The 13,977-nt window shown below is 58.1% G+C and overlaps 5 protein-coding genes across 5 annotated transcripts; 3 read left to right on the forward strand and 2 right to left on the reverse strand.

The window, feature by feature from the left end:
• Positions 1 to 1,710: 1,710 nt before the first annotated feature.
• On the forward strand, positions 1,711 to 5,807 carry K437DRAFT_265174 (uncharacterized protein; the record flags this gene model as incomplete). The annotated part of the gene is made up of 3 exons (XM_013384777.1): positions 1,711 to 4,867; positions 4,938 to 5,760; positions 5,798 to 5,807. The coding sequence occupies 3 exons, from the start codon at positions 1,711 to 1,713 to the stop codon at positions 5,805 to 5,807; spliced, it is 3,990 nt and encodes a 1,329-aa protein (XP_013240231.1).
• A 374-nt stretch (positions 5,808 to 6,181) lies between these two features.
• Positions 6,182 to 8,260, reverse strand: K437DRAFT_259954 (uncharacterized protein). Its single transcript, XM_013384778.1, has 4 exons — positions 7,541 to 8,260; positions 7,206 to 7,462; positions 6,887 to 7,141; positions 6,182 to 6,804 (listed from the first exon to the last, which is right to left on the reverse strand). Exons 1-4 carry the CDS (start codon positions 7,933 to 7,935, stop codon positions 6,440 to 6,442), a joined length of 1,272 nt encoding a protein of 423 aa, XP_013240232.1. The 5' UTR covers positions 7,936 to 8,260; the 3' UTR covers positions 6,182 to 6,439.
• Positions 8,261 to 8,272: 12 nt separating this feature from the next.
• K437DRAFT_259956 (putative NIT2-nitrilase) lies at positions 8,273 to 9,787 on the forward strand. The gene is made up of 6 exons (XM_013384779.1): positions 8,273 to 8,765; positions 8,853 to 8,966; positions 9,049 to 9,229; positions 9,339 to 9,420; positions 9,535 to 9,577; positions 9,685 to 9,787. Exons 1-6 carry the CDS (start codon positions 8,382 to 8,384, stop codon positions 9,763 to 9,765), a joined length of 885 nt encoding a protein of 294 aa, XP_013240233.1. The 5' UTR covers positions 8,273 to 8,381; the 3' UTR covers positions 9,766 to 9,787.
• Positions 9,788 to 10,082: 295 nt separating this feature from the next.
• Positions 10,083 to 11,254, reverse strand: K437DRAFT_47308 (uncharacterized protein). The gene has a single exon (XM_013384780.1). The coding sequence runs from the start codon at positions 11,097 to 11,099 to the stop codon at positions 10,287 to 10,289; it is 813 nt and encodes a 270-aa protein (XP_013240234.1). The 5' UTR covers positions 11,100 to 11,254; the 3' UTR covers positions 10,083 to 10,286.
• K437DRAFT_47309 (uncharacterized protein) lies at positions 11,255 to 13,977 on the forward strand (the record flags this gene model as incomplete). Its single annotated transcript, XM_013384781.1, has 2 exons — positions 11,255 to 12,751; positions 12,874 to 13,977. Coding segments are annotated over exons 1-2 (2,447 nt in total), but the record flags the coding sequence as incomplete, so codon positions are not given.

The following is a 13,977-nucleotide window of genomic DNA, read 5'->3' on the forward strand; positions in this document are numbered from 1 at the left end:
GCAATACGATCTTCTTTTCTGGGAGCCTCGCTTCTTGCCAATCATATCCAGATTCCAATCGGGCCCCGCCTAGTCGTCCTTACTGTTGGCTTCAAACTGTTCCAGCAGGTTCCAGAATCCAGAATTCCAGCTTTCTGTTCGATACTCTTCAGTCCCCTCACGAGCTCGAGACACTCAGACCATTTCGTTTCGATCAGAGAGTCAGACGATCACTGCAGCCTTCCATATGCCGCCACGCATGCAATACGGTCGGAGTTTGAGGACAAGCCAGGGACAGTCTGGCGCCTCTGCGGGGCTCCACCGGGAGTGGCTGGTTGTGCCAACGGCGCCCTACAGCTTGCTCTTACGGCAGGTCCACACCAATGCTCCCTACTCATTACTCACTACCGACATCTGACTACTCAATACTTTTCACTGCTCACCTCCTCCCTTGTCCACACTCGGCAGGTCTGCATCCCGCAGGGCACAGGCGGCCAGATCAAAGCCCAGTTCTCATCACACATGCACCGTATGCATAATGTATTCATCGGTGAACGCAGGAAGGCGGGGAATTTTTGCAGCGCTGCTTGAGGCTAGTAATCGCAATTTCGCGTGCGCTCATGGGGAAAGTCTGCTTATGCTATCCTGTGCCATTGTGTCATAATTTATACTTCATGTGAAACTCATATGGTGCGACCGACTGTGTTCCACAAAGGAATTATGGCTCCGAGGCGACTCGTGAATGCGTCGTGGTTCTACTCTGGGCAATCTCAGCAGAAGGACAGTGAGAAAAAGAGCCTGCAATTGTGCTCAAAACTGTGGTTTCCCAGAGTTTGGGGGTTCGCCGGGACCTCTAAAGCATTGAGCCCACGATCCAATGACTACCCGAGAGAGGGCGCATGGGCGGAACTGCTCCAGATTTTTCTTTTCCTTTTTATTTTTTGGCGCAGTCGATGCGCAGACCTCTTTTTTATCCTTTGTACCGACTTTTTTTTATTCTTATCAACAGCCAAAAAAGTCGGGTGGTGCCACAGTCCAGCGTTGTGCTCCTTTCAGCGCTCGCTGAGTTGGGCCGGTCGCGGCTCTCCGTTTCCAGTTGCTGATGACGGTAGCTACCAGCGTTTGCCCTTTCCCCGGCTCGGACTTTTCGATGCTCTATTGAAGTATCGCATTAATCATCCTCCAACTTTGATGAAAGCCCACATTCACTCTCGTTTCCGTCGATCCAAAGCTTCAAGACTGCCAGTACTCGTCCAGGACAAACAGACGAATTTGCGTGCGAGAACCCTTTACGTGAGTGGCTGCGAGCCGATCTAGGAGCCGACGGTCATCCGTACGAGGCGGGGGCCTTTCTGAAAGGTAACGAGAAGACCCCAGATCACGAAGAAGTGATTGACAGCTTCACTCCTCTTCTCCTTTCCCTCGGGACGTAAAGAAGATCACCCAACGTAACCTAACCCCCCCTCCCCGGCCTGAGCACCGCCGCGTATTTACCCTGCGGCGGTAAAAGCTTCACAAGTGGAATCCTCAATAGAGTCCATCATCACCTCCTCGGTGGGTGCACCAGCATCGGCCGGCCTGGCGCAAGCACAGGCGAACGTCAACACTTCGCTTGAACAAGGCAGCGGCCCTTTCTCGTCCTGGCAGGACGTTGTTGGTAGCGCAGCGGCCCCGCCGTCGTCTGCGCTAGCGTTCCAGCAACCATCACATGGGCAACAGCAGCACCATGATATGGCTCAAGCGGCGCAGCAGCAGCTCTCGCTTGCGCAAGCTGAGCCGATGGGGCTAGCTACTATTCCACAAGGGGTCGTTCCACCGGATGACTTGCGAAAGCTCGACCCGACGCAGTCCGTGTCTCGTATAGACCTGATGCAGAACAGTCATCAACAGCTGCAGCAGCCAACAACTATGCTCCGGCATGCCCTCGGGCATAGACCGAGCTTGTCGCTGGACCTGGAGGGATTGCGTAATTTCCAGCGTTCGACACTGATCTCCCCAGTCGACGACATTTTGAACACCGGAAACAATGACAACGGCGTCCAAGGGCTTCCGACGCCTCAGCTTGATCACTCGCGCTCGGGCACCACGTCCGCTGCATCGAGTCGACGTCAAAGCGGATCGACCAAGGACAGGCCGATCGCCGGGCTGCCAAGACCGCGATCAACATCCCATCGTTTGACCAACCCAGAAAGGGCGTACGCGAGCAACCCGGTGTCTGCCGCCTTTGTCACCACCCCGCCGGTATTCACACCACAGGAATTCATTGCGGCCGCCAATGAGTTTCCCGGCTTTGCTCAAGCTGTTGCGGATATCCGTAGGAACGAGGCTTCAGCCGCGACTACCCTCGGGGATGCAAGCGCGCAAGCGATTCAACAACAGCAGCAACAGCAACAAGAAGCATTACATTCGCAATTGCAACCACAACAGCAACAGAGCTTGCAAGATCAGTTACTTTCGGGCATGCCGCCAGGGACGAATGGGCTCGGATTCAACGACCTCAACGTGCTCCAGCCCACATCCGCGACTGGCTCGTTCCCTGCGTCGCCCAATCACATAGGAACGCAGGCATTTGTTCCGACTCATGCTGGCTTGCAGACCGTTCCGCTGAGCTCTGCACCTTCCTCCGCTTCGACGTGTGTATCTCCAGTATTGCAGCAACAACAACAACAACAACAGCAGCAGCAGCAGCAGCAGATGCATATGCATATGCAGTTGCAGCAACAGCAGCAGGATTTTTCGACTCTGCAGCAACAGATCCACAGCGCCCCGGCTTCAGCTCATGGGTCGGCACCGCACTCTGCAGACCCCAGTCCAGCGATCGCTTCCATTGCCGTCATGAGTCCCGGTCAGTCCTCCGTCGTCGGGAGCGCTGGCCCGATGCAGCAAGCTTTCGACCCTCCTAGAAGCCTTGCGATCGCCAACAATTCCTCGGCAGCTCCTGTTTTGCAAATAGGACGCTCATTTGCCGATGTGGCACAAGCCCAAGCGCAGTTGCATCAACGGCAGCAGCAACAGCAACAGCAACATGAAACAGCACAGCTACAAGAGCAGCAGCAACAGGCCCAGATGCAAGAGCAGCAGACACAAGCGCAAATGCAGCAACAGATGCAGCAGCAGCATCAACTGGAACAGCAGGAACAGCAGCAGGAGCAGCAGGAGCAAGAGCAGCGACAACATGAACATCAGCAACAGCAGCAGCAAAACATGTCCAACTCTTTGTCCCATAGCTTACAATCAGTCCCCGCTTCTGCTCCAAGTTCAGCATTGTCGCAAGGGATGGTGCCAGGGGCTACACCAGGACAGCAAAATGATGCGCCTGTCACAAATGTAGCCACCTCCAATGGAGTGCCTGCCCCAGGATCGTCAGGGCAGATTCCATCTAGTGGCATGCAGATGCCAGCGGGAGCTGTCGATGCGATGAAGGCGCCTGGCGCGTCCATTTCGGCTATGCATGCGGCCTTATCTGCGATGGTGAAGTCCTTCCCAGTCAGCACCCCGCAGCCTCAGACACCTATTCGCGCAGCGACGAACGTTCCGGCAGATGCTGCTCAAGCTGGTAGCGGCGTTATTGGGCAGATTGGGCAGCTACTCGACAGCGTTGTGACCTTGGCAAACAGTGCACGCGCCCACTTCCAGCAGGGTCAGCATACAGACAGCAGCATCTGCCTCAGCGACCTGCAGCGGGCTTTGGCTCAAATTGGAGAGTTGGGATCGCGGAGTTTGGCAACTGTCAGAGCTGAGTACCCGCCTATGAACGATGTAGGCGTGGTCAGTGTGCCGGATCAGACGCCAGATGACAGCCCCACAACACTAAAGAAGAGACCAGTCCTTCCGGAAGAAGATATGATGCAGCCTTTCAAAACGTTGCGGGCCAGAGATGGGACGCACATCCAGCCTCCGCTCCCACTGCCATCAGCACCGCCTTTTTTGAGTACAGAGACGTTTACATCACAGCATGCTCTGCAGCCGCTGAATCCCCCGCAGTCAGCAATCACATTGCTGCAAGCTGCCTCTGCGCCGAACCCTCTCGAGTCCCACGTGGCTTCATCGGTTGGACCTGGGCCTGCATCCATATCTTCCAGTGGTGCCTCGCAGCTCGTTTCACCCGTCGCCCACGCCTTTCCGCACTCGGCGAGCGCCCAGCCCTCCGCCACAACCTCTCCGGCAGTCGCAAGTCCTTTTTGTTTTCCCGCGGTACCGCCGCATGCGCCAAAGCAACCCAGCAATCTCAATCCTGCTGGCAAGAGCGCTAACGTTGCTGGAAATGCGAGCGTGACATCCACACCTCCTGTCCGCATCACGTCGTCGCTGCCGACAGGCTTGGATGGCACTACTGGTACCATTCAGATGACGCAGACAGACCCTTTGGCCATGATGGCTGCTCCAAATCAAGCTTTTCAGACAACACCCCAGCCCGTGTTTGGTGCGGACTCGGTGAGCAGTTCGCCTGCCTTTCATGTGCCGCAGCTCAAGCTGTCGCAAGAAGGTCACACCGCTGAGAGTGCGGCGAGAAATGAACAGTTTGATGGTCACGCGGATGACGATGATTGGAGCGATCATGATGACGGCGGTGACGACCACGATCACGATCGTGACGACACATGGGACTGGGAAGAGTCTGGCTCTTCGTCGTTGCACCAGCTAGCGCCTTCACCCGACGCGCAGAACGGCCAGGCTAGGCCACCATCGGACCCGCTGCTGGCTGCCGAGTCTTCCCTGAAGCTCAACCTGAACCCCAAGGAAGATGGTGCGCCCGCCGAAGTGATCACTGGAGGTGCTGCTGTCGGCGACGATAAAGAGCCGAGTGCAGCGTCACAAGTTGGATCGGAGTTGAAGAAACGGCTGGATGCCATCTTCTGGGACTTTCTCAATGAGCTTTGCTCTAATCGTGAGCATGTCGTGCTGTCAATTAATTGGGCTGTGCAGACTGACATTTGCGCTGTCGACCTCTTTTTCAGTCGATGCCAAAGATCATCGCGGTGAACTGATACACCAGTCGCTCATGCCAAAGAAGATGGCGCGGCTCGAAGAATCGCCGGACTTCCGGCCCTTTCGTTTTCGTATTCAAGCATTCACGAATGCGTTTCAGGCTGAGATCTATCGTCGAGGCGTGAGCGAAACAGAGTGTGGCGTCAAGAAGGTCAAGCAGTATCTCTGGACCCAGAAACTGATCGCTCGGTACAACGAAGACGGCAAGAAGGCCAAGTCGAGGGGAAACCACATTTGGATCGTTGACGCGCGCAAGCTCCCCGTGGGAGGCTGGGAGTTCCGCGAGTTCCGCAGGCGCATAGCGGGGGTGCCCAAGCAGGCCTACTTAGGGGCTACGTGGCGCTGGCATCTGAGGATCTGGGATCCACAGGTACCTTCGTCCAATATTCGCGCCGTCTTCTCCGCGCCAACTCTGCCATTGTGGATTCGCTGGGAAGACGAGAATGACCGGCAAGTCCTCTTGGGCACACCATCCTCCACACAAGACAGCAGCTACCTGCGCGTCATTGCGCATTATGTTCACGGCAACCAGCTGCATGAGCTGGACCATGCTGTCAACCTCGAGATCCTCGAGCTGCAGACGGTAGATGGCCCGATCTCCATCATGGAAGCCCAGCAGCAGACGGATACTGCGAATGCAGAGCCGAGGGATCATGCGAATCTCCCTTCGACAGCGAACGATGTCGCGCCGTTCCAGATGGATGCCACCATGTCGGATCCCCAGGAGACTGTGCAGGAGGCCATCGTCGCTCCGTCGCAAGTGTCCAACGTGCTACAAGCCATCTCCTTCCCGTACACTCCATCAATCGTCAACGTCCCACACCAACAGGTTTTCCTGAATGGGAACGATGCGCAAGTGGTATCGCAGCCAAATGGGATGCAGGAATCTAGGCTACCGGAGAGTGGAGCAGTCTTCGGCGGAGCAGCCTTGCAAGCTGCGCACCTGCAAGCCACCATCGATAAATGTCAGCAGGGCGGGACCACGCCGCTCCTTCTCTCTCTGCCTGGCGGCGCGACGCGCGACGCATTGAGCACAGCCAACGGGTGCAGCACTTCTATGGCTTCTGTGCCAGGGCAGATAGCCGCCACGCTGTCACAAGTACCGCCACAGCCGAACGATGCAACACCTGCTCTGAATGCACACGCTCTCAACCCTATGCTATCACCCACTCTACCTATCAAGCTTGAGTCCAGTTCAAACTTGATGGACACTGAGAGCTCCGCCGCCTCTAACCCCTAGAGAATACCTCTCCCACCCTGCCCATCACCATGCGCACCCTTTCATCGAGCCACGGACACTTTACATGCTTTTTCTCGCTTCCTTTTCGGACACCTGTGGATATTATCAACTGCTCCCGCGGTCGTATCCTCTTCTTGTAGCCATACTTTTTGGGATCAACGACACACAGTCACGGGGCCTCGGTACGGGCCAACCATGTAGTAATGGAGACCCACATTCCCTTTTGCAATGCTATCTCTCAAAGATCACAGCTTGCTCGTCATATGCGACGCGAAATATCGGAAGGGCAACCGATGCAATATCTCCACTTGGCAGAGCTGGTGGTGGCCCCCGCGATAGGCTGAGATGCCGATCGTATTCGCTGGCATTCTCATCCCAGTATGGAGACCACCACCGTCCTTGCAGGAGTTCTCCGCGCTTGAGCACAAGTGCAGCAGCATCTCGCATGCCCCGCTCCCAGTCTTGCAACTGGGCGCTCAGGTCCCAGTGCTCCACCATATGTGTGAGATCTGTAAGGAGGGCTAGTCGTAGATCACGGATCGAAAGACTGTACTGTAATGCTTGGGCGATTGAGAAGTGTGATGTGTGCCTTTCCCCTGCAAGAGAAGTGACGGTTGCGTTCAGTCAGCTGCCTCAAGTCTGTTACTTGGCTCCAGTTTCGGGGCTGCGTGAACTTACATTTGAGCGCATCTATCACGAGCACCTTGGAGCCTTCTACCAATTTCGACGTAGCGTCGGGGATTTCATGGCAGTCTGAGATGTAAGAAAGCTCAGCGATTCTAAATCCGACAAACGCGAATGGATCTTTGCGATTGACAAAGCCATGTAAGACTGGCAATGGCATGACGTCGACCGTGTTGGTACCGCGCCCGATGGTGAATTTCTTGTTTGGGTCGATGATGTGCCATCGCAAGGCCCCGACGCCGCCACCGCCTTGTCGACGAATGGGTTTGATCGTCAGTTGTGGTTCCCTGTAGGGTTAATACGCTAGACCCACCCGTTGCTTTGGATCGGTCCACCAGGTACGGGAACATGTTCTCGACCACCGACATGGTCTCCTGCGTCAAATACACATCGACGTATTTCTGGACCATGTGTCCGATCGTCCATGCTCGCAGATGATCAAGGCCAAGGAGCGCGTCTGCGTGCGCGTGTGTAAGAAGGACGGCATCTATGCGTCGCAGGTTGTAGCGTGGGAAGCAGTAGATCGCGGAGGAGTAGAAGGTCGGACCACAGTCAATCAAGATGGTAAGTCTTGATTGGGGCCATCAGGTAGGAGCTAGTGTCAGTGCCTGGATTAGCCGCGAGACGGACTCTTATGAGCCTGCTCACTGGTCGTCATGTGCAGCGGATTTGCCTTTGCCTTTGCTCTTCCCACCGACCACGAGAGCCGACGTGCATTTCCTGCGATTCCTGCTCGCCTCACCGTACTTGAGCGCGTCGGCGCACGCAGCGCATGTTACGTTCGCACCAAAGCCGCCATCGCGCTCGTCCACGTCCTCATGCGTTATGCAATGGATCGCAGGCACCTGGCCAGAGGTACCCGTCCCGAGGAATATCAACTTGTCTATCCAGGCGGAGCTTAGCGGAGGGAGAGGGTAGAGTGTGTCGGGATGATCGTGCGGGTCGCCTGCTCCAGCTGCTGGTGGGTTTGGGAGCACACGAGGGCCTCCATTCGCTTGCGCTAGTTCTTTTTGGAATCCAAGAGCGATATGGTCTATTCGCATGGTGACCGAGGACCCTGATGGAGAAGAGCCATGCATGCCGTTCCTTCGCCCTACCTACGCAGATCTGCGCCGTGTGTTTTTTAATTTAGTGATGCGCAGCGCTCCCTTCCAGATGGCCATTCAACTGCAATGAGCGAGACAATGATAGCATAGACGAGCAGAGTGGGGGGTTATGGGTGCTTCTTTGGGTGACTGTATGAGTCGAACGTTGGATTGCGGATAAGGTAACCGCTTCATGGGGTCAATCGGTGACATGCTCGTCGCAACTCACGCGTCGCAGATGCAAAACGTGACGAACACCAACGCCAACATTCCAACGGCTGACCGTATCTTTTGGCTTTGACAGTATTGCACTTAGCTACGGCTGATTTTGAGCGGCCCCGAAACAGTTTGCATGCGCGCGTCACACTCGTCGATCTATTGGCAGCGGACATTGTACACGCGAAATGCTCGCAGCCGTCGGACAGATGTGCTCGACGGGCCAGCCGCTCGCTAACCTGAACGCGGCCGTGTCGATCATCTCCCGCGCGGCGGCCGCAGGCGCGGCGGCCGTCTTCCTACCTGAAGCGACCGATTTTATCGCTCCGGCCTCGCATGTCCCGGCGCTGACGCGCAGCGCGGAGAATCGCGCGTTCGTGGATGGGCTGCGCGATGCGGCGCGGAGGCATGGTGTGGAGATCAGTGTTGGAATACATGAGCCGCCGGCGTCCTCGCCTTCAGATTCAGACTCGGACGCGCAGGTGCAAGATGACAAACATAGAAAAGGAAGATGCTACAATACGCAGCTGCTGATCGGGAGCGATGGGAACGATGTTCAACGGTATCGAAAGGCAGGCTACATTTCGTTGCTGAACGCTGGACAGAGAACATTATCTGACGCAAATGATGCTTCTTTTGACGGTGACTATGGGATGCAGCTTCATCTATTTGACGTCGATATAAAGGGCGGACTGAAGATCCTCGAAAGTGACACCACCATCCCTGGCCGAGCATTATCCGACGCAGTCGACAGCAGGGTCGGCAAGCTTGGGGTACGCCCTTTTACACTGCAGGCTAGTGTAGCACAGCGCAGACCAGCCTAGCCGTCTGACATGGTTTATGCTACTGTTTCAGCTACTGACGTGTTACGACCTGCGCTTTCCGGAGCCGTCATTGTCCTTGCGAAAAGCGGGGGCGCAAGTGCTTACCTATCCGTCTGCATTCACTGTGCGAACCGGTGCGGCGCATTGGGAGATCCTGCTGCGTGCCCGTGCGATCGAGACGCAGTGCTACGTCCTTGCTGCGGCGCAAGTGGGTGAGTCGTTGAAGGCCGGGAGCCGTATCGCCGAACGAGGGCCACCCGGCAACTCTGGCCTTATTGACATTCTTTTCAACGCCCCTTTCCTCCACGGTGCGACGGACAGGCTCGCACGAAGGCACCAAGCGCGTTTCGTGGGGACATGCGATGGCCGTCGATCCGTACGGCTCTGTGATAGCGCAGTGCAGGTCAGTGAGACCTGGACGTGGCAGTTCGGGAACGGACGAGCGACCCAGAAAAGAGCGAACAGGCTTGGCTGACAATAAATACTCACCTGACTCGACTGTATTTGGCCTACTTAGCGATATGCAACCGTACCAACCGTCGTTCTGCCTCGCCAACATTGTGGGTTTACTCTTTCTCTATTGCTGCTGTTGCTTGTCTTTCCCAGCACGATGGGTGATGCATGCTGACTGTTGCTCACCCTGCCCACTGTGGCGACGGCAAAGCAGGACTTGGATCTCTTGGAGAATGTGCGAAAGGAGATGCCGTTGTGGGAGCAACGGAGACCCGACGTGTACAGTACTATCTGACGCGGATCATGATACATTTTGGTGAAAAGATTGTCCCAGGCAAGTCTGAAGGCCAGGGTTTGAAAGAAGGACCTGTCACACCGTATGTGCAGGTGTTCACAAGCTACGGAGGAGGATTCATCCGCGCGCTTGAGAACGCAAGAAAGGCCGCCCGCCACTTGCTCCGGCCGCGGCGATGGGCACCCGTCCGCACCCAATTTGCAGCCCTGTGCTAGTACAGACGCCTTTTCGCGGATCTATCCAAATGTCTTCCGCGAGCATTCCTGCCTCTCCACTGGATGGCACGTTTTCATGACCCACGGCGCAGATGGTACTGGATGCTGGAGTAGCTCTTCGCCAGACACCTCGAGAATGCGCGGGCGGACGGACCACTGCTGGAGGCGTACAGAGGTCGCCCCTCTCCAATCACTTAATACATACTATTCCGCTGCTCAAGATCATCGGTGGCGACGAGAGACTCGGAATCCCCCGAGACTCAGTTGTAGCCAGCCACGAGACTTTTCGAAAGATCCCCGATTCTTCTATGCTCGGACTTTCGGGCTGGCCGGTATTTGAGCAATTTCCCCTCCTTTACCCCGCTTTCTGGATTCCGCCTGGGCGGAGGTGCGAGTTTGCCTGGGTTTTGCATCAGGGTGGCTGCTAGGGAGTGTGCCTGTGCAGACTTGGGTGTGTTCGTACATAGGGAGTGCAGCACGGTGGCAGCCAGCGGCGGCACAGATGGGTGGGGGTCCGCGAAAGCTCGTCGCCTGGCAGGCTCCCGTGGGGCGTGAAATAGACAGGAGAAAGAAATGTGGCCGCCGAGAGAGTCGAGCTGCGGCATGGCATGGAACAAGACGCTTTGGAGAGAAAGGCAGCAAGAACGGAGCATGTACATACAAGTGGTGTGTGGGATTGTGTTGTGTTCTTATATATGCCATGCATGTCAACAGGTGATCTCCAGGGCGGAGAGAGCAGACAGGCACAAGCAGGCACCGACAGGCACCACCCGGGCGGGCACCATCGGCATCCAGCAAAGCATCCCCAGTCCCCGCTCTGAGCGCTGAGCCTGATGGCGAACCCGGCCGGCAGTCGGGTACCAAGTGGTGTATGGAACCCCAGACGACGTCCTCTCCCATCCCTTTGACGGCGTCGAGCTGACTGGCTAACTTCACAACAAGCAAGTGTCGATGGAGAGATCCCATATACAAGGTGGACTGACGCGGCTGGGGCCGCCAGCACGAAAGGGTGGTGGGTACTGCGCCCGTGTGAACAATTTTAGTGCTGGTGGAGAGTGCGGCACTGTAGCAGTGTTGTGCGCTGGCCTGCAACCCTCCATGTTCATTCATACACAGCATGCTCAACAGTAATACCAACCCTTTGCCATTACCAGCGGCCGCTCATCTACTGCTCTGCTTTGCTTTGCTTTTCTGTGGTTGGCTTGGTGGCCGTAGTCTGCACGCACCGCAGTCTCGCAGCAGAGAGAATCAGGCCCCGAGGGACATCTGGTGGCGGCGCAGCCAACCAGCCTCCTCGGCGTCCATCGCGACAGACACGCACGCACTCTCCTTCTGGGCACTCATCCAGACCCGGCGTCTGTACGGCAGACTTTTGCTTGATTCCTCGCGCACTGCAGACAGCGGCTGCAAACCACAACCAGCAGCAGCATGTACGCCGGCCACATGCCACCGCTGCCGCCGGCGGGCAGCCATCACTACGCTGGCTATGGCCCATCCTCCTCTGCTGCGCCCTCCTACTCGCATCCTCCCCCACCCAGCATGACACATCCAGCCCACGCCGCTGCTGCTGCCGTCGCCGCGGCTGCAGCTGCACATCAGCATCAGCAGCAGCAGCAGCAGCAGCATGACGCACACATGGCCGCACAAGCAGCAGCCGCACACCATCCGCATGCGCAGCAATCTGCTGCGCCAGCGCCAAGCTCACTCTCGAGCATCTACGGCTTCACGTCTGCCGCGCGCATGGGCTTCCCGCAGTCCAATCAAGCTGGCAGCGCCTACGGCGGCTCAGCTGGTGCACAGCAGACCCATTCATCTACTGCAGCAGGAGCAGGTGGTGGTGTGGATCACCAGGCATATCATGCCCACTACGGCGCGCAGCCGCTGCACCCCGCCGTCGCCTACCCGTACCCTTCCTACGGCCCGCCCGGCGCAACTTCAGGTGGCGGCTACTATTCGCAGCACCAGCACCACCAGCAGCAACATCAGCCACCACTGCCGAACGCAGGCTCACCGTATGCCGCCGCCGGCTACGCCGGTTACCGTCCCGCCGCGAACGGCTATGCGTCCGCGCCGCCACATGGCGCTGCATATCCGCCTGGCGGACTCGGGTCCGATCTCAACGCCGCTGCTGCTGCTGCTGCTGGCATCGGCAGTGCAAATCACCAGACCCACCAGCACCAACAGCACCACCCACAATATCACCAGCAACACCACCAGCAGCACCCCCACATGTCCGACACTGCAGCGCTTGCGCTTCCTGCCACTCCTGACTCACCCACGCAGTCGCCGCCTTCAACAGCAGCAGTAGTATCCAAGCGGCGGAAGAGCAACAAGGGTACCAAGTCCTTTGCAGCGGCTGCGGCATCCGAAGCCGAAACTCAAGCTGAAGCTGAAGCCGAAGCCGCCACTACTGCGTCTTCCGCTGCGAAGAATGGGTTAGGCCTCGCGGGGAAGAGGCGTGGCGCGAAGGCAAAAGCGGTGCCGGCGTCTGCCGCTGCCAGCACCAGCGCCAGCACCAGCACCAGCGCAGGGACAAAGTCTCAGCACAAGAGAGAAGGACGTGCCGGATCTGGAGCCAGCGCAGGCGCAAGCGGGAGCGCGGACGCGGACCGAAAAGGCGCCAAGAGTGGCGCTGTTGGCGCAAAGGAGACGGGCCTCGATTCCGATGATCCTTCAAAGCTGTCCGGGACGGTGACCATGTTCCAGTGCACCGGATTTGGGGACTGCAACATGGTGTTCACGCGCAGCGAGCATCTGGCTAGGCATGTTCGGTGAGTGTTCCTTTTGTTGTGCATTTAAAATGCAAGAGCAACAGAGGTGGCGGCGCTGCTGGCGTGATGAGTGCTGACCCCTGTCATCCTTGGCTTGCACGTCTGCCCCTTTGTGCCCACAGCAAACACACCGGCGAGCGACCATTCCGGTGCCACTGCCTCAAGTCGTTCTCACGCTTGGACAACCTGCGGCAGCACGCACAGACCGTACATGCCGAGACTCCGGAGCGCAACGAGCAGATGATGCAGCAGCTCATTGCGCTGCATGCGTCGCTCGCCGCATCCGCTGCCCAAGTGCAGTACGCCCACCAACAAGTCCTTGGAAAAGCCAGCCCGGCAGACGTCCCGCTCAACCACAACTCGCGCCGCAACCGCGGCGGCGGAAAGGGAAAGCTTGGCAAGAAGAACCCCAAGAACACGTACGTCCCTGTCCAGCTCGTCGCGGACGGCAGCGCCAATGCCGAGAGCCCAGGGTCAGGCGCAGCGTCAGGCTCAGGCGTAGGAGTAGGCTCATCCGGAATGCACGCGGGCAAAGTCTCGCCATCCACGCGTTTCCAGAGGCACAGCAGCATGACCGAATTGAGCATGCTCCCGCCCGCAGCAGCGCGCAACCCCATTCTCCCGCCTCCCGGCACCGCCCTGTACGATGGCAGCAGCTGCAGCGGTGGCGGACAACCAAGCTCACACGCAAACGGCGCCGCAGTGTCCGCAGTGTCGCTGCAGCACCGCCACTCGATCGCGCATCCGCATATGCCCCCTGCGCACGCTAGGTTCGACTCGGCGCACGACGACACCGCCGGATACGCCCGGTACGACCCGTACTCTGGCGCGCCAGGCTCGGCCGGCGCGGGTCCCTCTGGTAGTGGCGGTGGTGGCGCCGCCGCCGCCAGCAGTGGCCCAGGGGGTTCAGGCGTCTACTTTGGATACGAAGACCAGCCGGCGCCAAGCCCCGCTGGTCCAGGCGCGTCGGCATCCGACCCGTCGTACAGTGTCGCCGCCGGAGGCTACGACGTATACAGCGACCCGTCCAGCGGCTACGGCGCCGCGACGGACTCGTCGGCCGCCGCATACGCACCCTTCTACCCCGCGCGAGGACCCGCTGCGTACGGCTCCACGGCCCCTATCCCGCCCAGCGACCCGCACGCGCCTGCGAACCACTGGGCAGACGGCCCAGCCCCAGGCGCAGGCGCCGCTCACGATGGCGGCTACGCTGCCAATGGCTTTAC

The sequence above is a fragment of the Tilletiaria anomala genome, assembly GCF_000711695.1.
Source record: "Tilletiaria anomala UBC 951 chromosome Unknown K437scaffold_151, whole genome shotgun sequence".
NCBI lineage: Eukaryota > Fungi > Basidiomycota > Exobasidiomycetes > Georgefischeriales > Tilletiariaceae > Tilletiaria > Tilletiaria anomala.